This window comes from Anthonomus grandis, chromosome 17, assembly GCF_022605725.1.
Source record: "Anthonomus grandis grandis chromosome 17, icAntGran1.3, whole genome shotgun sequence".
Lineage (NCBI taxonomy): Eukaryota > Metazoa > Arthropoda > Insecta > Coleoptera > Curculionidae > Anthonomus > Anthonomus grandis.
In genome coordinates, this window is record NC_065562.1 from 13922946 (window position 1) to 13945972 (window position 23027).

General features: G+C 32.3%; 1 protein-coding gene across 9 annotated transcripts in view; it reads left to right on the forward strand.

The window, feature by feature from the left end:
- LOC126746443 (helicase domino) overlaps positions 1-23027 on the forward strand; it is a 93725-nt gene that overhangs the window by 16356 nt on the left and 54342 nt on the right. For 8 of the 9 annotated variants that reach the window (XM_050454695.1, XM_050454697.1, XM_050454696.1 and 5 more), the window contains exons 5-11: positions 2005-2688; positions 6249-6594; positions 11368-11587; positions 11812-11948; positions 12031-12217; positions 16216-16537; positions 20205-20405. In XM_050454695.1, coding sequence (XP_050310652.1) covers positions 2005-2688; positions 6249-6594; positions 11368-11587; positions 11812-11948; positions 12031-12217; positions 16216-16537; positions 20205-20405 — 2097 coding nt within the window. The remainder of the gene's footprint in view (positions 1-2004; positions 2689-6248; positions 6595-11367; positions 11588-11811; positions 11949-12030; positions 12218-16215; positions 16538-20204; positions 20406-23027) is intronic. The other variant, XM_050454700.1, reaches the window with a different exon arrangement.

Sequence of the window (23027 nt, forward strand, 5' to 3'; positions counted from 1 at the left end):
CCTTGTTTCTATGTGAAGACACAGAGAAACAAAATCCAATACACTACTGCTTCCACACTATACACTTCCACAAAATGTTCAATAATCTTGTCCTCGGTACAGCCTCCTCACTAGTTATTAAAAATGTTCATGGAAAATGTCATAAATTTTGACTTTTCTGTTCACAACTTTATATTCTTACGAAGCGCCCACAAATTAATCTGCTTTAAACTAAAAGGCAATTTAATAGCTAGTTTACAACGATTTTAACTGCAACGCTCAATTTTGCAACATAAATTTGCTTTTTATTTAAATTATTAAATACAGGAAACAGGTCTTTGCATTTAAAGATATGGAAGGGAAAGGTTTGCACCATTTCCGTCAAAAGACACAAACGATCAAGATCAACTTATGTTAAACAAAATTAAAATCGACTTCGATTGGGTTTGGGTTTTTGATTTTACGTCGCTGGCTGGACGAAGCAGAGATCTTGCGTGGTTTGCATTTATCGTTATACTGGGAGTGGTGCGGGGTAAATTTCGTGTCGCCACGTCTTCATCGGGGCAAGACAGACACAGACACCAATTCCAGGTATCGGAGAGTTTTTGTAGACTATAGTTATTCTTTGGCGACAAATTTAATTTGTCGCCAAATTAATTTCTGTGTTGAGAAATTGATTTCGCAACAACCATTTTATGAACTTTTTCAATTATTTCGGGAGTCCTGAACGTGGTTCGTCGAAAGTGTTCGTTCGATCTTTCTTAAATTCAGACACCCACCGTTTAACCATTGAATATGACGGCGAAGAGTCTTTCAGTGTGCAATCCAGCTCTTCTTTAATTTGAAATGGTGTTAGGCCTTTTAAATAGAAGTATTTGATCACTGCGCACTTCTCTGATTTTTTCATTTTCACGTAAGCAATCGAGGCATCTTATTCAGTCGTCTCTCAAATGTATACTAACAGAGCCATCAACTTGAAAATTTATATACAAGCTAGTGAGATACAGTACTATAGACACAAGTCAAATAAATTATTAAACCTGCTGTAGAAACTTTTCACCCCGCCGTCGTATACTGGAGCTTAAATTTATCTGTTGGAGTTTCAATTTTACTACTCATTTTAATACCTACTTATTAAATATAATAATTTAATACCTATTACTAAAATATTCATTACAGTAATTAGACATATCTTTTTTATTTGAAAATGGCTCATGTCTGTCATTTTGGATCTGGATGTCATCGTGTGTTTTCGGTTTATTTTGAACGGTAGCTTCGGCATATTTTATAAATTTTCTTAAAGTCTGTGGAGTCATTATTTATTTTATTTTATTTTTTAAGTATTCAGGTTTTGTTTTTATAATCAACCTATTCAGAGTATTTCTATAATTTTTATGAGGTTTCATAGTGTGGATCATATCTAAAAAGTAGAGTCCCTTGTTTTTATCGAGTTTACTATGTCATTTGTTATCCATAGTTTTAGTTTTTTATTATTTTTAAAAGTAGTTCTTTCTGTTCAGTAGAATTTTTTATATTTGATACAATCTCAGAAAAATTACATGCCGCCATCTCTACTTGCTTAATTAAATTTTTAAAAATATGTAAATTCATGTTTTCAATAGTTCTTGTGGCAGTTTTAGGGTTAAAGTTACTTATATTATATTTCTTGTTAATATTAAGAACTATGGGGTAGTGGTCGGTCTATATCAGCTTCCATAATATATGAATGAATATTGTACCTATTCTTTATGTTGTTTTTAATGAACATGTTATCTATGCATGATTGTGAATTCCAGCCCATGCGAGTAAAATCATTTACCATGGATTCAAAACCATAAGAATTTAAAAGCGAAACATACTTATTACCATTTATGTCATTTTTCTTTAGTATATTAATGATGTTAATGTCGCCTAAAATATGTCATTAATAAGAATATTCTATAAGTAGTCCTCCTGTAAGTATTACTTGATTAAAATCTACAGTTTGTCAATACACTATGTGTATCACATGCAATTCATTTCTAGGTATGAATAAGCCGACAACGGAGGTGCCCTCGAGTAACATCTCCTCCGGATCAACGTCTAGGCCGCAATCGGACGATGAATTCGACCCCGAACAGCAAAGCGAAGAAGACGACGAGGAAACGATCGCCCAAGAAGAGGCGGCCGTGGACAACAACGATCAATCGGCGGAAGTCGCGGCATTACAAAGAGAATCTCAAATGGAATTGGACGATTTGCTCGAAGACGATCTCTTAAGGGACTACCTTATGAACCGAGATAATATTCGAATGAGCGGATCCGAAGAATCCGACGACGATAGTAAAAGTAAAAAGTCGGAACCGCAAAAAAACCGACCGAAATCCGATTCGGAACAGTCCGATTCGTCCGAGTCTGAGGATGAGAGCGACGCGGACGAAACTCAGGATTCGACCGAAACGGCGACGGGGCAGGGTTTAAAAGTGCTGGTCGACGGCGATAGTGAGGAAGGAGGAGGAGAAAGAACAAAGACTGACGAAAAAGACGCGCTGATTAATGACGCCGCCGCTATTGCAGAAAGTATACAACCTAAAGGCAACACGTTGTCTTCCACCAATGTCTCCACGAAGGTACCGTTCCTACTTAAGTACCCGCTTAGGGAGTACCAGCATATTGGTTTGGACTGGCTCGTCACGATGTACGATCGGAAACTTAATGGAATATTGGCGGGTAAGTTGTACATTAAAAACATACAGTAGTGGAAAAAAGTAGAGCAACATTTGAAAATACTTTATTTTTTCAAGCAGTGAATGTAAACCAGAAGTAAAATTCATTCCAGTTATTTTTTATTACACAAGCAATTTAATATTAAGAAAAAAAAAACATGTTTCCTTGTCCTTAGTATTTTTGTATTAAAAAATTATTTTTTAGGTGGAAAAAAGTAAAGCAACACAAAGTACCCGTTATTCTTAATTACATCTTCACAACGTTTTGGCATAGTTCTTATTAGCTTAGAAATAATCCCTGGATCCATATTCACCCATGCTTCCTTCAATGCTTCAAACAATTCTTGCTGATTTTTATAAGATTTTCCTCTGATTTTGGAATCTAAAATGTCCCACAGATTCTCAATTGGATTGAGATCAGGGGATTGTGAAGGCCATTCCATTACATTAATGTTTTTCTTTCTGAACCAAGCTTTTACGAACCGAGAAGAATGCTTGGGATCGTTGTCCTGTTGAAATAAATGTTTTAAAGCAATAGTATCAGCATATGGAATCATAATGGCTCACATGGCTCTCTAATATGTCCTTATATTAAAACCGGTCCATTATACCTTCTATTTTATACAGGGGGCCCATACCATAGGCCGAAAAGCATCCCCAAATTACTGCTCCACCACCATGTTTCACTGTTGGATAGGTATACTTGGGATTGAGTCTTTCATTGACAGGGCGTCTAACATACTCAATTTCATCACTTTTGAACAATCAAAACTTGGATTAATCGCTTCAGTTTACATTTTTCCAATCATGCTCTGTATAATGTAGATGCGTTTTGGCAAAACTTAAACGGGAACGTCTATTTTTTTTTGACAGCAGCGGTTTTTTGGCAGGTCTTCTGGCAAATAACTTGGCCTCTAATAGTCTATTTCTCACTGTCCTCGAAGTCACGTTTACTCCAAGCTCTTCGGTTATGCGGTGCTTTATCTTATTGGATCCCAAAAAAGGCTCATTTTTAGCAATTTTGATAATTTGTTCGGTATATGGAGTGGTTTTTCTACGTCTCCCTGACTTTTTCTTAACAGATAAATCGCTATTTATATGAAACTGCTTAATTATACGAGACACGATAGATCTATGTAACCTAAATGTCTTTGCAATAGCAATCTGCTTTTGACCACTGTAAATCTAGGAAAAGTATTCTGTAGTCAAACTTGCTGCAGGTTTTTCAGTATTTAAAAGACTTTTTTTTAATAAGTAGGACAAATGAACAAATTAAACATTGAATCAATTATCATAATTGGGTTGTATGGCAATATAGTGACCTTAGTTAACCAATGTCAAGTCTGAAATGAGGGCAAAAGATGCTAAAATGCAGTTCTGGTATAATGTTAGTAAATTAAGCAAAAGCACTGAAGTTGAGCAAGAGAATCTAAAAGTAAATAAAGGCAAAAATTAATAAGGAAAAGAAACAAGACAACTGAGAAACAATAACAAACTAAGAATAAAACATGAAAAAAAGTTTATCTAATGATTGTGACTGGCCTAATTTGGTTCTATGAAGACTGGTGGTCCTAATTATTTATCATTTTAGGTCTCAAATTAGTGCAGGAGATGCTTAGAATTAAAATTTATTATTTCCCACTCCTTTAATCAATTTAACAGCTGAACAGCAAGAATTTCCTCAGGGTCGTGCAAGGATATTTTAATACAATAATTACTTGTATAAATCCTTCAATAGCTTTCCGTTATTTGACAGTACTTTGAATTGGTAAATACTGTGATCTTTTTTTATTCTCTTTTTTGTTTGGTGTTTTTATCTTAGTTTTGTCATTAACTTTAGTATTTATTGGATTAATAAAGTGTATAATAATTTTCCTAATTTATTTTATGTATACATTTTCCATATCATTGCAAATCTTGGAAGACATACTATACACAGTTACTCCAAAGGTCTGGGATAAAATGAAAATTTAGTCCAGAAAAACAAGAAAATGTCTCTGAAAGGCTTTTAAAACTATTTGAAATCCCTGTAGGATATAATTCATGATTCCAAGGGTCTGGAATAAAAAAAAACGTTATTTCTGTAGGATAGGAGAAATTTACTTCTAAAAAGCCTTAAAACATTAATTTAAATCTCTGGAAAGCAAAAAAAATATTCCTGATTTTAAGTTTTAAGAAATTACTCTAAAAGCCTCAAAAACTCGAAAGATTTTGCCCTTAATGATATCTTCTATCCTTGTACTTTAGTTTAACAAACCATGGTGGAACTGAGAAACTTAGTTCCTTCTTTTTGTTAGTTTTTATATTTTTTTAATTTCTCTTTTACTAAATTAAAAATCCCTTTTCTGCTGTAATCCAATCTTATAATACTCCTATTAGATTGGATCAAAGCCTCTATAACACTCAGTTAACTGACTATATTTGCTAGTTTGTCCTGGAATTCAATGTAATATTGGCCCCGTTATAAGGTTCCGGTTATAATATTGCAGAAAACCCTGGAATAAAACGAACATTTTGTAAAAATGAGTATTATTCCTGCAAGACAGGAAAAATTTACTTCAAAGAGCTTAAAGAACACGAAAAACTATTTCAAATCGCATAAAGGCAAAAAAAAAGGTCAAATGTCTAGAAAATATAAAAATTGTTCCTGGAAGTCCTAAAAAGAACTTACTGCAAAAGTTCAAAAACGGGGAAGATTTTTCCTTAAATGGTGCAGATACACTATCCGTTCGTGTCTTATGTCCTTGTATTTAAGTTTATCAAACTTGGTTCCCACCTTTTGTTGTTTTTTAGATTTTTGGAATGTGGGTTTTTCTTTTTGCAACTTTAATATCTCTTCTCTGCGGCAATCCAATCTTATACTACCAGTATAAAATTCGACTATAGCCTCTGTAATCCATATTTGCTAGTTTGTCCACTTTCACCTCCTATGATATATTTATATTATTTCCTGGATCCCTGGTATTGTAGCCCTATTAGAGTTTATTAAATCTTTTGATGATAAAATCATAATGTCTTGCTTTAAACCAATGTTAGTTCTGTCAAGTTTTTCTATACCACTCTTGAATCTTATTTTAATTTATTTTTAAATTCACCCAAACGACTCCCATGAACAAAGTTCTAACACTTGAAAGTTTGAAAGATATTTATGTAGTTATCAATACAAAAGCATTAATATTTATTCCTTGTATTTGCCATGAGAAAAAAATATACAAAAGCGAGAAAAACCGATACTGGCTAATATGATACAGTGAGAGCAAATTAATTAAATAATGTACTGACAGTAAAGTTTTTACTACAAAGCCAGACTCCATTTAAGAGCTGATTACAGCCGGTTGTAGACAAATAACTCAAGACATGCTTGACAATGTGAAAAATAGATTTTAATAAAATCTTTATTATTGCATCGAGATGAATGGACACCACTTTCAGCACCTACCTATTTATACCTACCCACCTTATATAGGAAATTAATTTTTACTTTAACTTTAATGTATGTGAAACTTGTGAGTTTACGGCCAAAACTCAATTGAGATTTTCTAAAAACCTTTAATTTATTTTTAGACGAAATGGGTCTAGGAAAAACCATCCAAACAATAGCCCTACTGGCACATCTCGCGTGCGAAAAAGAAAACTGGGGTCCTCACCTCATAGTCGTACCGACATCGGTGATGCTCAATTGGGAAATGGAGTGTAAAAAATGGTGTCCCGCATTTAAAATTCTCACGTATTACGGCTCGCAAAAGGAGCGAAAGCAAAAACGTACCGGTTGGACCAAGCCGAATATGTTCCATATTTGCATCACGTCTTATAAGCTGGTGATACAGGACCATCAGAGTTTTAGGAGGAAAAAGTGGAAGTACCTGATTTTGGACGAGGCGCAGAACATTAAGAATTTCAAGTCGCAGAGGTAAGTTTGTTAGTGAATCTTTTTTAGTTAATTAATTTCGGGGTAAGATACTCCCAAATTAATAATTAATTTGGGAGTATCTTAGAAGTAAGTCCATTTTTTGATATTAAATCATAGAAAAACAATGTTTTAGTCTTTAAATATTTTATTTGGAAGATGTAGGTAAGGCTCTAAGATGAGCACTCCATTTGGTCATTGCATCAATTACTCCCAAAAAATATAGGTTTATTTAAAACAGTATATACTAAGAAACAGTAGGAAGAAACTTAAAACTAATTGAAATACTTAAGACACGTATGAAGAGACGTCAAATGCCTGAAAGTAGAACATACAAATTGATTTAAAAAGTCTGGGAAACATGAAAAGATTTCAAATCCCTGGAAGAGATACAAAAATTACTACAAAAGCTTGCAATAGATTACAATTTGGTTGGAAAACATTTGAAGGACTTGGACAGTCTGGAAAACAATATTTTGTTGAAATTCTTAGACGGCATACAAAATGAAGAGAAAAAAATTAAAGGTTTAAAAAACCTCAAAAAAATAAATGGGGTTCAAATCCCTGGAAATCATACGAAAATATATCCTGTAAGACAAGAATTGATCCAAGGGTCTGGAAAATGTGAAAAAAAAATATTTTAAATCCTTGGAAGTCTAAAAAAGCTTGGAAGTGAATCAAAACTTAGTTCAAATATCTGGAAAACAATATTTTGTCCTAATTCTTAGACTTCATACAAAATGAAGTAAAAAAAGAATAAATTACTTGAAAAGCGTGGATGGAGTAAAATTAAAAACTAGTTCAGATTCATGGAAGACATACAAAAATAACTACAAAAGCCTGCAATAAAACGAAAATTTAGTTTAAATGCCTGGAAAGCATTAAAACGACTTGGAAAGCCTGGAAAACAATATTTTGTTCAAATTTTTGGATAACGTTAAAAATAAAGAAAAAAATTATTGAAAAACCTAAAATGAACTAAAAAAATAGTTTAGATCTCTGGAACTTATATAGAAATGTTTCCTCCAAAAGTGTGGAAAACCTGAAAACGTTTTATATCCTTGGAAGACATACACAAATGAATACAAAACCCTGGAATAGAATAAAAATTTAATTGAAGTATATGGAAATCAAAAATTTGTTCAAATTCTTGGACGACATACAAAATGAAGAACAAAAATAAATAAATTACTCGAAAACCCTGGAATACAGTAAAAAACTAGTTTAGATTCCTGGAAGTCATACAAAAATATTTCCAAAAGCTTGCAAAACATAAAAATAACTTCAAAATTGTGAAAACCGTGAAAAAATAATTTAAACCTCTGAAAGACATTCTAAAATGACTACACAAGCCTGGAATTGAATAAAAATTTAGTTCAAATACCTGGAAAACAATATCTTGTTTAAATTTTAGGACGATATACAAAAGAAATACATGTCTTGAAAACTGAGGAATAAAATGACTAGTTCAGATACCTGCAATAGAATTGAAATTAAGTTAAAAATAAACATAGAATAAAACGAAAAAATTGTTCAGATCCCTAAAAGTCATACAAAAATTACAACAAAAACCTGGAATAGAATGGAAATTTAGTTCAAATGCCTGGAAAAATTAAAACTACTTGGAAAGTTATATATTTTGTTCAAATTCTTGGAGGACATACAAAATGAAGAGAAAAATGAATGAACCTGCAATAAAATGAAAAACTAGTTCAGGCCTCTGGAAGTCATACAAAAATTATTCCAAAACCCTGGAAGACATACAAAAACCTGGAATGGAAAGAAAATTTAGTTGAAATTCCTGGAAAACGTTTAAACGACTTGGAAATGACTGCAAAAGTCTGGGAAACGTGAAAAATGTTTAAAATCCCTAGAAGACTTACAAAAATGACTACAAAAGCCTGGAATAGAATTAAAATTTAGTTCAAATGCCTGGAAAACATTATTCTGTAAAAATTCTTGGACAAAATGAAGAAAAATGAATAAGAAATGACTGGAAAACTTTGGAATAAACTGCAAAACTAGTTCAGATCGTCGAAAGTTATACAAAAATAATTTCAGAAGCCTAGAAGATACAAAAATCACTCCAAAAAGAGGGAACATGTAAAAAAAAATATTTTAAATCCACGAAGGCGTACAAAAATGTTTTCAAAAGGCTGGAATAAAATGAAAATTTAGTTCAACTGCCTGGAAAACATTAAAACGACTTATAAAATCTAGAAAACGATATTTTGTTTAAATTCTTCTAAATAATTTAAGAAACCTGGAATAAAATAAAAAATTAGTTCACATTCCTGGAAGTCGTACAAAAACTACCCAAAAGCCTGGAAGACATCAAATATATCTCTAAAAGCCGAAACTAAAACTGATCTTAAATACCCGGAATGGTTCAAAATGCATGAAATATTTATGAAAGAAATACAAAAAGCATCCGGAGGAATAATAGCTTTAAATGCCAGGAAGAAACATCCAATGCCTAGAATAGGAATAAAAATTAGTTGGACCTTATTGCATTTTATTAAAAAATCTTCTCAAATGTCTAGAAGATATCCAAAATGACTACAAAATCCTGGAATAGATAAAAAATTGACACCAAAATCTGGAAAAGTCATTCCAAAAGCCTGGACAGTGTTGAAAATTCAAATAACAAAAAAATAACTCTTGGAAGCATACAAATGACCTTAAATATCAGGGACAGGAATTGATTAAAAGTGTATGAGGACACATACATTCAATTATCTCAAGGACCATTAATTTACTAAATACCTGGAAGAAGTTAAAAATAACGTCGAAGTGCCCCAAAGACGGAATTCTTTCAAACTTCACACTCAAACTATCAATGTGAGATCAAAATACATTTTCTAGGAGTTGTCCTGTATACCCGAATTTGAATCAAGACAAATCAATTACCTCAACATAATATGATGTATGACAACTTCCTCATCATTCTTTGTCCAGTATGAAGTACATTTTTTATTGAGGGAATTAATACTTTTACTAACTCTTTTTTAATGCTTGGAGGTCTGTTTGTCTTATTACTGCCTTAATGAGTGGGTTGAAGACTCATTATAGAGAGCATGTGGACATAATGCGGGACCGTCGACAGTCTGTCGGGCCGGAGACTGTATCCCCTCCACAATGATTGCGTCACACTAGTGGCCGGCGGGAATCGCGCCTCGCTTTTTAAATATTACTATTGCAATAATACTACACAGTGAGCGTTTTGGGGCCCAAATGGAAAATTCGTTTTGAAACAGTTTTTCAATATAACCGATACTTCAACACTCAAAGCATCAGTGATTAACAGTACCACTACTAATACTATTATTAATACATTTAATGATTCTTTGTTGTATAACGAAATAAGCATATCTGATAATGATTTAAGATATGACTCGAGTATGCCAAAGATTATTTTAATAATATAATTATAACCATGTACACTTTGTTTCAAACTATTATTTCTGAATGATACGAAAAGACATTTTTAAATTTCACTGAATTTTCCTACAAAATCATTTTTAAAACACTTGCGTTAAAAAAACTGGAGGTAGCAAATTTTGAAATGGATAAATACAATTGTGACTGTGGTAACAACTTACCAACACTTAATGAAAAATGTATTAACACCTTTTCAAATATCCTTTTAAATAATTATAGCAAGGCCAAAAATAATATTATCGAGGAAGATTTATTAAAAAAAAAGAGAGAAAGTTGGAAAGAAAGAGAATTCGAAAATGTACTGAAGCCCAATGATCCTTAACTTGCTATTTTTTAATTTGTTTATGTTTTTTGTTTTATGACTAATTTACCCACCTTTTCACTTGATGAATTTAAACTTTTATTTGATTTAGTTTTTGTAGGTAATTATTTTTGTTTAGATATTAATTAAGTATATTTATAAATTATTTTTTTGTTATCTATATATTTTTGTTTTTGTACAAACACTTTAAGTAGGTTTGTGTATAATATTTTGAGTTAATTTTTTTTTTCCGGAAAATATATTATTTGAAATAAAACGTGTCTAATAATTATCTTGTTTTAACATCATTTTATCCTAGGCAATTGTGAGATATTATGTTCATTTTCTTGAAATAATTAGCAGTTCAAAATTTTAGATATTTTTTTTTACTTACTGTAAGGCTTAAAAATAAAAAGTAACTTTTTAAATTTATGGCTAAAAATATTCCATGTCCAATAATTTTTACTCCAACTTACTACGAGTAATTGTTTCCAAGATATTTAAATTTAAATATATTCTCGACGCCGCTCTGTGTGTTAATTAAACGGGGCAAAGCTGCAATTCACGGCCACTAACGTGACGTCACGCCAACAAGTCTCCGGCCCGATAGACTTTCGACGGTCCCGCATAATGGGACGTAACTCTGGTCACCTATTAGAAAGTTTCATTTATTTTATTAATTTTTTGCTAAATTATATATAAACTAACTAAATATTAACGTCCCAGTCGTTCTAAAAAGTTTCGACATTATAACTTAGACACTTCATATTACTAGGAGATCCGAGTAAAAAGTAATAATTTCCTTAATTTTTAAATACATTCACCAGCTGTAATTTCTGGGGTTTTTTCAGATAACATTTTTATAATCGTTTATAACATGATGACTTAACATAATTGAGAACAAGGGACCAATCCATTCAACCCTGTTCTAAAATGATAACAATCGAGGCATTTGTCTGATATAAACTTAATTAACATAACCTAAATGTACCACTGTACTTTCATGTATTATAATAATATATTTCAAATTTTAGGTGGCAACTGTTACTGAACTTCCAAACGGAGCGTCGACTCTTGCTCACCGGCACCCCATTACAAAACAACCTGATGGAATTGTGGTCGTTGATGCATTTCCTTATGCCCAACGTGTTTCAGTCCCATCGCGAGTTTAAGGAGTGGTTTTCCAATCCGGTGACCGGAATGATCGAGGGAAATTCCGAATATAATGACAGTATTATTAAAAGACTGCATAAGGTAATGAAACAATTTGATTTTAGGGAGCATATATTGCATATTTTTGAATGATTTTTTAATGATGATTATCGAGTGGTTGAAGGCGAGGGACCAATCCATTCTACCCTTGCCTTAAACTGATAACAATCGAGGCATTTGTCTGACTAGTTTTTTTTAGTATTAATTAAGTTCATTTATGTTTGGATGAAGGTTATTTTTTTTTTTTTTTTTGGGTATTTATTTAGGTGCTGAGGCCTTTTTTACTGCGACGGTTAAAGTCCGAAGTGGAGAAGCAAATGCCCAAAAAGTACGAGCACGTGGTGATGTGCCGGTTATCGAAACGGCAAAGGTTCCTTTATGACGATTACATGTCTCGCGCAAAGTAAGTTCTCTATTATATTCATTAAAAACTTTAAAATGTTTTCCGTTTATTCGAGTCTGGAATAATTGATAATCGTTTTTAGAACGAAAGAAACGTTGGCCAGCGGCAACTTACTTAGCGTAATCAATGTTCTTATGCAGTTAAGAAAAGTGTGTAACCACCCGAATTTGTTCGAAGTCAGACCGACTATATCGCCCTTTCAATGTGATAGCATTAAGATGCATGTACCTTCTTTGGTATATTCGGTCTTGCACTATGATGTCTTTAAGGTAAGAAGATCTACATATATTTTCGAAGATTTGGAACATTTCGATATTTTCATACTTAATTAGAACTTTCAGGACTAAAGATTAAAAAATGATTGGTATTTTTTGTAACTCTTGTTGGCTCGATAATAGTAATTTTTAAAGCAAACAATTTCAATACACATACAAGATCCGCCTGTTTAGAAGAATTTTCCAAAAAATTTACATAAAAATCATAAAGATTAAGAGGGATAACAGATTAAAGTTTCTGACTGCTCCAAAAAAGTAAGTCTCCCACCAAGGATAGATCGGAATTATATTTGTCAACGTCGCATTTCATAATCACCATGGCGCCTGGCAACGGTCGGAGCGAGGATCGCCCATACATAAGCGTCGCACTCTTCAGTAATTTTCTACCTGAGTACCCCAATTTGTACTGTTTAGGGTTTGAAGTGATGTAAAAATAGCAACGATTTTTATTGTCTATGAAGTATTGGGAAAAATGGGATTATTTAGATTAAATTTATAACAGAAATGAGTAAAAGTAATGTGTTTTTTTTTAAGTATTTATCTATTACTTGTACATATACAGTTAGACTCTTTGCTTTCGTTGCATAGAAAAAAAGGCAATGAATAATAGTTAAATTATTAGAAATGTTTCACAAGAAAAACTACACAATACCACCTTTTGAATAAAATATTATTTGTTATAAGGTGGCTTTATTTAGTAGGTAAATCAAACAACATATTTTGACCAAAAGTTAAAACGAGATTATTTAGAAAACAACTTGAATATGGAAACATAAATTAAAAATCAGTAATTAATCTTGTTTTTGCTTTGGTCAAATAATTTTTATGATTTTTTAAAATCTATTTTTTTTTAAAGTTACTCTCTTGACAATTGTTATGTAGTTTGTCCTATGGAAAATTTCTAATAACTCAACTTTTTCCTATTGCATGATTTTCAAATGGAACTTGGTTAAGCAAAAATTCTCACTGTATGTAAATATACCTAGGCGTTTAATGGGATGTAATAATAAATTGGTATTAGGTAGGTGTTTGAAACCAAGTAAAAGAGCATACAATAGCTAATATAGACATAAAACAATAATTTATTTATTAAAAAACAAAAGGAATGAAACTCAAAAATCATCCAACAAAATACTACAAAAATTTAATAAATAAAAAATTAAATAATTTAATATAAATAATAAATAAATAACCTATAAAAAAACCAGGACAAAAAATTATTATAGACTCTTATTTGAAGATATAACCTAAAACACTAAAATGAACCTTTAAGGATTTACGTTATTTTGTGTCAACCTAAAAGTTGAATTTTGAAGGTAAAAATCAAAATATAGGCCAGGAGATTTTATACCTTGCCCTAGTTTTTTTCAATTGCGATGGTACCTAAAAATAAAAAGCCTAAATCTAAGTATTAAACAATAATTGGGATGGTCAAGTAGCCGCCATCATTCCATGATTTTTTTATTTCTCTGATGGCTGCCACGTCATCAGGGAGCGAACACTCCCAAGTTTTCAAGTGCCTGGCCCTATAAGAAGTGGAGGAGGAGAGGCTTCCTTCACTTGCACTTATTATAAAACGTTAAAAGCACGTTATAATAAAATATTAAGTATCAGGTTAAAAAAATAATAAAACATTAAGTAAGTAGATTTAAAATCACTCTGTACAAGAAACTAATATTTTATAATAAACTACATCAGGTAATTTAAAAATAATGTAAAAATAAAGACCTTTTTAAATCTGCTTACTACTAATTTCTTTCTTCTAACAAGCACCTTCACGTCCTCGGGTAGGTCGTCCAACCGCAACTGGATTACCCAGTTGCCCTCTATTTCGGTACATTCAGTGAACCCAGTAACTCTAAAAGTATTAAAATGTAATACAAATAATATGCCTTTAATTTAAGAAATAATATACTAAAAACAAACTGTTTTCCTACCTTCTCGCTTGTTCCAAAAATGCGTCCATTTTTACATTAGAAGGTTTAAATCAAACTAAACTGAACTGAACTAAACTGAAAACTAACCCTACACACCTACGACGATAGTAGGAGTAGGTACCCGTCCCAAGACCCGACTCCTGTGAAGTCCTCTCAATAATGGATTGTTTACACGAGCTTAGTGCTAATCATTAGTATTTGATAATCGCACTAATACCATCACGTGTAAACAAACCGAATTAGCACTAAGTACTAGCAAAATTTCAAGAGTGAGTCAATAGAAACTGATTCTACTTACTAATCACTTAGTGCGAGTAGCGAGTAGTAATGATTAGCGCTAAGCTCGTGTAAACAAACCATAATGAAAATACGAAACTACTGACAACACTGCTTTTTACTATTCGGATCGGTAGGACAAATAAACATTAGGACAAATGTGGGATTACTATAGACACATATTATAATTAAATTAATACTATACATTTTTATTTGTTTATTTTTTAAACATTTATTTATCAACAAACAGAAAAGCCTCATTCAAAACTGTACATAAACAATCTAAATACTTGTTGTGTTCAAAATCGCAAATACAGTTAAAAATAAAATACGAAATTCACAGTATTCAATATTTTAAGCTATCATACATCTTGCTTCAACACATTATTTTACGCGCATTCTAAATGGACCAAGAGGTAAATGTCGATTTAGAATATCAACGACTCTTCCATTCCATAATTGATTCCATGGTCCCAAATTCAAATGTTTCAGTTCTCATTACACGAACTAAGACACATTAAGAGCCAGCTGCTCCAACAAAGCTGGGAAGTCTATTAACCCATTAATAACCTTGTAGACAACAGTGACAGCATTAACTTTTCTACTCTAAGATAAAGAATGTAACATTGAGATATTGATTCAATTAAAAATGTATGCAAAAGTTTATGAATTTTCTTTAAACTTTTTTTAACTTCTCACTGTGTACACCATAAAGTGGAGACCAAACCACAGATGCGTACTCTCATCGAGATCTTACCAAAGAGCAGTATAAAACTATTAAATATGAAAGTGATAAGTCACGCGGTAATCTTAGAAATAAAACGCACAGTTTTCATTCCATTATAATGATCCTGAAAAGTGATTTTGGTGTCAAACAAAATTCCCAGATGCTTTACCAGAGTTAACATTTTCAAGTTCTCACCATTTATATAATAGACCATGTCAATTGATGCACTGCATTGATTTCTAAAAAGATTAATTAATTCATTGAAAAGAGAAGGTTTATACTATACCAATAAAAGAAATTATCCAAGCTTTGCTGCAAAACGGCTGCATAAAATTCAGAAGTAATAACCCTTTAAGTCATCTGAAAACATCAGAATAAAATGATGTTTTTTGGGTATAATTAGACACATTATGGAAAAATAGCACTATTTCCAGGCGATCCACTATTTAAAAACGTTTAGCAGCAATTTATGAAAATCATATTTTAATTTGAATCTTATCAAGTAAATGTGCGTATTATAATGATTTGAATAAAGTCGTAGTAAATTCGTTTCAAAATTCGTCTCGATGATAAAGTAAACGTTATTTATCAATTTTAATCTTTTATTTTCTTCGGCCAGTGAAATTAAGTTATTGCATACAAAATATTTCAAATTAAAAAGGTTTTTAGTTTGGCTTTTCGTTTAGTGGACTAATGTTAATAACATTTTTTCAAGTTTATTTGGTATACTGGGTCTTGTATAACACAAATTTAAATAAGTACGTCGTAGAAAACCAGGCATTCCCGATGACGTTAAAACAATCGTGTCAATATTCCCTTTACAGCTTAAAATCACTGCTAAAAGTAACAGTCGAGTTATTATAGACTAAAGAATCAAGATCGTTAGATCTTGCCAAACAGTGTTATTTATTTTGAAAATTAACAATTTGTGGCCATTCGCATACCTGAAACAACTTGTACTAATCCCGTACACTATTACTTACATATTATTGTTACCTAATGTAAATACCTAAATGCACTGCTACGATTTCTCATCTAATAATCATTTTCAGCACGTAAACCTTTACGCCATGAACTTCCTCCTCATAATGCTGGAAATGCATTTGGGCGCCTATCAATGTTACCGGATGAGGCAATCGGCAAAAAGGCCGATAATGATCGAACTTAACCCCGCCGACAATAGACAACCGCCCCCTTGTCCGCCCAGTAAACTGACCATGAAAGTAAAACTGAGGGACGGCAGCAGCAGCATCAAAACCGAAGAGAAAAAAGAAACTCCCCCGCCTCTCTTACAATCGAGAACGGTACCGCAGCAGCAGAATGTTAAAATGAAAGTGGCCGGGGTGCAGCTCTTGAGCCAGGGAGTGGTTAAAAGTTAGTATAGATGCAGTTTTTTTGCATGTTAATATTACTAACAATAATTCACTGCTTGAATCATTTTGATTTGTTTTGTGGATAATTTAAAATAACTTATGGCAAGGCATAACTAGCCATTTAAGGGATAATACAGTGTAAGTCAAAATACAATGGCTAACAAAAGTATGGAAACATTTTATAAATCTTTAATATTGTACTTGCCATTACATTTTTTTTTATTAAATGATATTTTTGTATTAAGGGACGAAAAGCAAAATAGCATTCAATGAAAAAATGAGTTTAAAAGTATGGAAATATTTTTAAACTATAAACGAAAAAACTATTATTCATTCAATAATTTTTTTTTTGTATATTTAGATAGCCATCCCTTGGTCATGGCATCGCCTTCCCGTTGAGTCTAACTTTTCACAAAAGAATTAAAATTAAAGAAATTTTTAATTTTAATTCTTTTATTTATAGTTGTTTTTATTCCTGATGATGGGTAGTTTTTTGAGTTTTATTTGTTGAACGTATATGTTTTTTGTGATGTTCTGTATCTGATGATGGCTGTTTACACAGCCGAAATGCATAATACATTTAACTAAATAACCCACATGCATTTTTTCTTGGAGATAAAGACTTACCCATTTACAAAATGGGGTCTATCTAAATCTACTGATATTTTATTATATTTTTCCTGCAAAAGTATTCATAGGATCTTGTGGCTTTTTGATGTGAAGATTTTCTATAGGGTTGAAATCTGGTGGTTGGGAAGGCCGATGCAATACTCGATGTTTTTCCTTCGAAAGCCAATTCTTAACTTGTTGCTAGGTGTTTGTTTAGGATCATTATCCTGTGGGAAAATCTATGAGAATGCTAGATACTCTTATGGCAACAAGGTACTCTCCAATATTTTAACTAACTTTTGAGCGTCCATACGCCTGATAGTGATGGAAAATTTTCGGAAATGAAAAATCGAAAAACATTGTCAAGAATAATCTTGATATGGAAAATTTTCTTGAGACTAAACCTTTTTGAACGCGCTAAGGAATATATTTAAAGATGAAATGGGGTATTAGAAATCATTAAACTATACGCAAAAATATGAGAAGAAACAAGAGCATTTTTTATATATAGAAAATACAAAAGCAATGGAAACACAGAGTAAATAGCATAAAAAAATTAAACTTTCTTCTTAAAAGCAAATATAATGGATGTGGTGATCTAATCTAAAAAATACAAGTCCTCAGATTGAGAATCTATTTCTATCATTAGCTCACCCTGGTTTAATGTTCTGATGAGAAGTTGTAGAATTTTGTTTTTCATGCTCAGTTATGGATTGGTGTAACAATTTTAAATTGTGAGCTAACAGTTTTTAGATTCTGTAGCAAATTTTGCTTTACTTGGATACATTGCGTGTTAATTTTCTAAATATTTGCATGCGTTATAAGACAACGTTTTGTGTATCAGTGTAATATTTTTAAATGTGACAACAAGCAAAAAGGTTATGGAGTGACCAAATATAAAAAAATTACAAAACTACGTACTTGTTGACAAACCTATTTGTTTTTGTAAATCTTTATCTGCCTTAAAAACAATATATGAATAATACTTACTTTTCAATCATTTACACAAATACATAAATCAGAACTTTACCCTAAGAATATTGTTTTAAATAAAGCTGATACACTGATAGAAACTAAAATGAACAAGCACTAATTGAGCACTATTGAACACTACTGAATCGAAGAGGAGTTCTTTGAGTATTCCCCTGGAATATAAAATGTACTGGATAATTTTTCACTTTTTTCCCAAATTCACACTAAGAATAAAGGCGTTTAATGCTTAGGGGCAGGAGATTTGTTGTAGATAGTAAAAGGATATTACCCAAATGTGTATACCTAGTGTTGTGACTGTGTGGATTAGAAGTGAACAATAACAAATGTTTGGGATGATGAGTTAACATAAAGATTCTAAACTTATGATTGAAAGCCTGAGCTAAGATACCATGATAAATAAACAATGGCTTATGTGTTAAAGGTTATTATCAACGTGTACTCAAAAGCTGCCACTACTCTTCCTATTTATTAGATCACTGCCTAATCATAGATAATAGTCAGGGAACAATGAGACTCCCAAAACATTAGTCTTCAAAATATTCAACAGCAAACTGGTCAATTTCCACATGGTTAGAATAAAATTATTGACAATTAGAATACACTTTTTTGATTTTTAAGGATTTAGTTGGATAAATGGTCAAAAAAAAATCCAAACTTTTCAATTTTTTTCTTTAATTGCCAACGTTTCGGCAGGGTTTACAGAAACATCAAAGCTCTTCGTTTAATTGTGATAAATAGAACCTAGTGGTTTCATATGATTGTATTTGGTTTATTTGTTGTTTAGGAATATGTACCTGTTGATGCGTAAGTAACAATGTACTTAACAATAATGATATAAACTTAAGAAAATAGAATAAACTTATTGACAATCTCATTATAATGAGGCACAAGTGTCAATTTACTGACCAGTGACACACCCAAGTTTCTAAGGGTAGTGAAAGATTTGAGAACTAAGCCATTTATTGTTTTAATGATTTGAACGACCAAATAAAATGATTAAGCATTTTTTTTTATATTAAAACCCAATCAACATCAGCTTGTAAAAGTTGCGCATCAATTGCGGATTTTATCACCTTGTACAACTTTACGTCGTCTGCAAGTAATAAAAATTCCAAGTGACTAATAACACAACAAAAGTCAATAATACAATAGGCCTTGTGTGGGAGTCCTGAGGTACATCAGAAAAGACCTGAATTTTTTTAGAAATTATGTTATTTATACGCACCATTTGAATACGATTCGATAAAAATTAATCAACCCGCTTTAAGAGACGGCCACCCAGGCCCATCGAACTCAACTTCTGAATGAGATGTGCTGACTCTGTCAAAAGCCTTTGAGAAGTCATCTGACCATGGTTTTCAAAGGGGTCCAGCAAGTACTGACGATATGTAAGCAAATTAGTTACAGTAGATTTACCCTTAGAAAAATCCGCGTTGCTGATGTATACTGCTGATATATTCCGATTATGATGCCGTGAGAGTTCTTGGGAAAAAAGGGTTTTTTTTTGAAGAAAAATATTATAAAAGAGTATGTAAATGTTTCCATACTTTTGTGAAGAACAAAAAACCAAAACACTATTGAAATTGATAAAATTGCCAAGGTTTAACAAACATGCATAGAATACACTCTTGGCCGTAGATTAGATAATTGTAAGAAAAACTAAAATGTTTCTATACTTTGGTTTCCCACAGTAAATACCATATTAATTTAAAAAGTGCGTGGTATCAAAAGTTTACATTTGGCCACCGGTTTGTTGGACTATGAATCTCGTTAAACTTTAAACTAATTTTTTTATTAGCTAAACAATTGTTGTCTTACTTTTGAAAATTAAACTTAAAATAAGGAACTCAGATTACTACATCTAATAAAAAATAAAGTTTTTCCAATAAATATTGACGGTACTGCACTTTAACATGATGATACACCCTTACTACCGAACCACTCTTGATCACGGGGTTTTCCCGCCATGAGAGTTTTCGAGGCATTTGTCTGATTTATACTCACCGTTAACCATTGCCGTTAACCCCACCATAATCCGCATTTCTGACTAACAAAACTCGTTTCAGCGGTGCCATTGATCAACATCTCGCAGGGCGGCGGGCAAATGCAACTGGGCACCCCGATCGGAGTTTCCTCCGTGCTGAAACCCACCGATAAGGTGCCGACCAGTTTCGCACAATTGGTGCAAACGTCCACCGGGAAACATTTGCTGTTAACGTCGAACCCGAATATTGCGGGAAGTGTGCCTGTTACGCAGACCACTGCAGGTAGGACGCGAGATTTTTCAAATTTCAAATAGTTTATTGTCTTTGATAGGATCGGTATTCTTAGTACGAAACAATTAATTTTACAGTGTTATAGAAGTAAATATTTTAAAGGTAAATTGGAAATAACGCTGTCACCCATACACTTTAATAATACTGATACTTATATATAATATTGCATAATCCTCGTCGAAAATTGGTTTGATAGTTTCGCATTGATTTTGACAAATGTTGCTTAAGTATACAATATGCTCGGCAAAAATTGATTAGCTGATGTAATAATTAATGCAATTATTTTATTTACTCCCACAAATGGCCGTATTAAGAAGTTGTGAAAAACTTAACATTTATATATCATATTTTATATACGATACCCAGTATAGAAAATATTATATTATACATCTTATACCGTAAACCGGGGTAACTTTGGTACAGTTTTTCATGTTTTTATTAAATTATACCATATTTTACGAAATTAACACCCTTATACTTGTTAATTATAAAACTTCAAAGCATTTACCAACTATAACTTACAAAAAACAACTTCTGTTTATTGTTTAGGCTGAGATATTGGACTTAGAAAGTGTTTTAAAGTTACCCGGATTTTGGGGTAACTTTGGTACACAAATATTTTCTTTAATTATTTTTCCTGCTAAAAGCTACGTCCTAAAGATAGACGTTGCATTGAATTTACAATTTATTAAAAAAAAAGGAAATACGTAGTTTATTAGATATTTGATGTATGCAAAATATGTAAAAGCAGAAAAAAAACAATAAAATTTTAAAAATGAGGCCTATTTTATAATTTATTATTTCAAAACATTGATTATATAAGATAAGTAAATATATAAGCTTAGGTTTTACTAAAAAAAAACTTTAACATTTTTATAGAAGATCCTTTATCTCAGGAACATCAAAAACTTCTCGATTTCCTCTGCGTATCGGTTTATCTATGGACTTTAGTATCTCGTCATTACGATAATAGATTTCATCTTTACGACTTGGCCATTTCCACTGCTTTCCATATGATTCCATTACGTTTATGATGGCCCAATTTTTAAGAACCTTTGTAATTTCTCCAACACCGCGTTCTTTAATTTTGACATAAGTGTCTTTAATAGTCCAGGAAAAGTGTCCTTCGGTATTCCATTAAAGCGGCTTCCTTCTGCGGTATTTTTCCAGGCATTAAGAATTTGCCGCCAGTTACTTTTCATTGGGCGAAAATAGGCAACATCCAAAGGCTGAAGGAGATGAGTGCTATTAGGAGGCAATGCAATGAACCTAATATTATTCTATATCAATTCGCACAATCTGATGACTTCCTGATTAAGGTGGGAGCTAAGGTTGTCCCCAATCAATATTTTACGACCCTCCTGTCGTTTTAATAAGGGTAGCATTACGTTTACAAACCAATCTTCAAATATTTGGAAATCAAACCACCCACTGCTAGTACTATTGTAACGAGTATTTAAGGGGCCACCTTCTGTCCAAGTTGACCAAAGCCTTTGGGCCTTGTAGTTGACATACACGGGAGCAACCTGTCCAGCAGCATTTCCACAAATCATAAGGGAAGTACAGGCTTTTGAAGAATTTCGAATTCTTTCCGGGTATTTGGTCCCTTTCCTGGTAATTGGTCCCTTTCCTGGTAATAACTTTTGATCGGCCTGGATCGTCAACGAGATTTGTCTCGTCATAGTTGTAAATATTAGCTGAGGGTACTCCTTCCAGCTCAGTTTGTAGATTATCAAAATATTCATTGATAATTGCGTCACTAATAGCCGCTCGAGCGCGACTAATATTTTGAGAAAACCGTTGACTGAGTTCAGGCCTACGTTTTAAAAATAAGCTTATCCAATCGGGTCCTGGATAGTTATCCTTAAAACATTGCACTTTTCTGCCTCGCTTTTCTAAATAAGACTTGACAATGGTTTTTAAGTCCTCACATGTCACCGGAAACCCGAAATTTGATAAAGCAATTAGGTGTCCAGAAAATGACTCTTCTTCCTGGTCTGTAAAAACCCTTGGTTTGCCAGGCATTCGCCAATGTTTTCCGTGAAACTTATTCCATAACGTATTTTTGGAAATTTGTGTTTTTTTGCTGCATTTCGAAGAGAAATTGACTTATTTTTAATCTCTTCAAGAGCTTGCTGAAGTTTCTCTTGGCTATAATTTTTGTAATTGCGTGCACCGAGGATACGCTGCTGCTGTCGAGGCATGACTTATCTGAAAAAAGAAATAAAAAACAGAAACATACACTGCATCAACGGTGTAACTTTGGTACACTATATTTTTTAAATTTGTCCCCTACTTAGACATCTGCCGTCTAACTTTGGGACATGTACCAAAGTAACCTCCATATGTTATGATTTTTAGAACAAATTCAAATATTTCTTTTTTAATAAAAATTACAATTTTATATATGTTGTTAAAAATATCCTAGAATATGACTAGCTAACATGTACTTACCAGAAATTAAGTAGTTATGCTAGATTTGGATACACAATAGTAAGTTTACAGAAGTTTTAAAAACACCTGTTGACACCTGTCTATACTAACGATAAACTGCTCCCAACGGAATAAATGCAATGTTGCCAAACTTTTCAGTTTTGCAGAATATTACCTTAT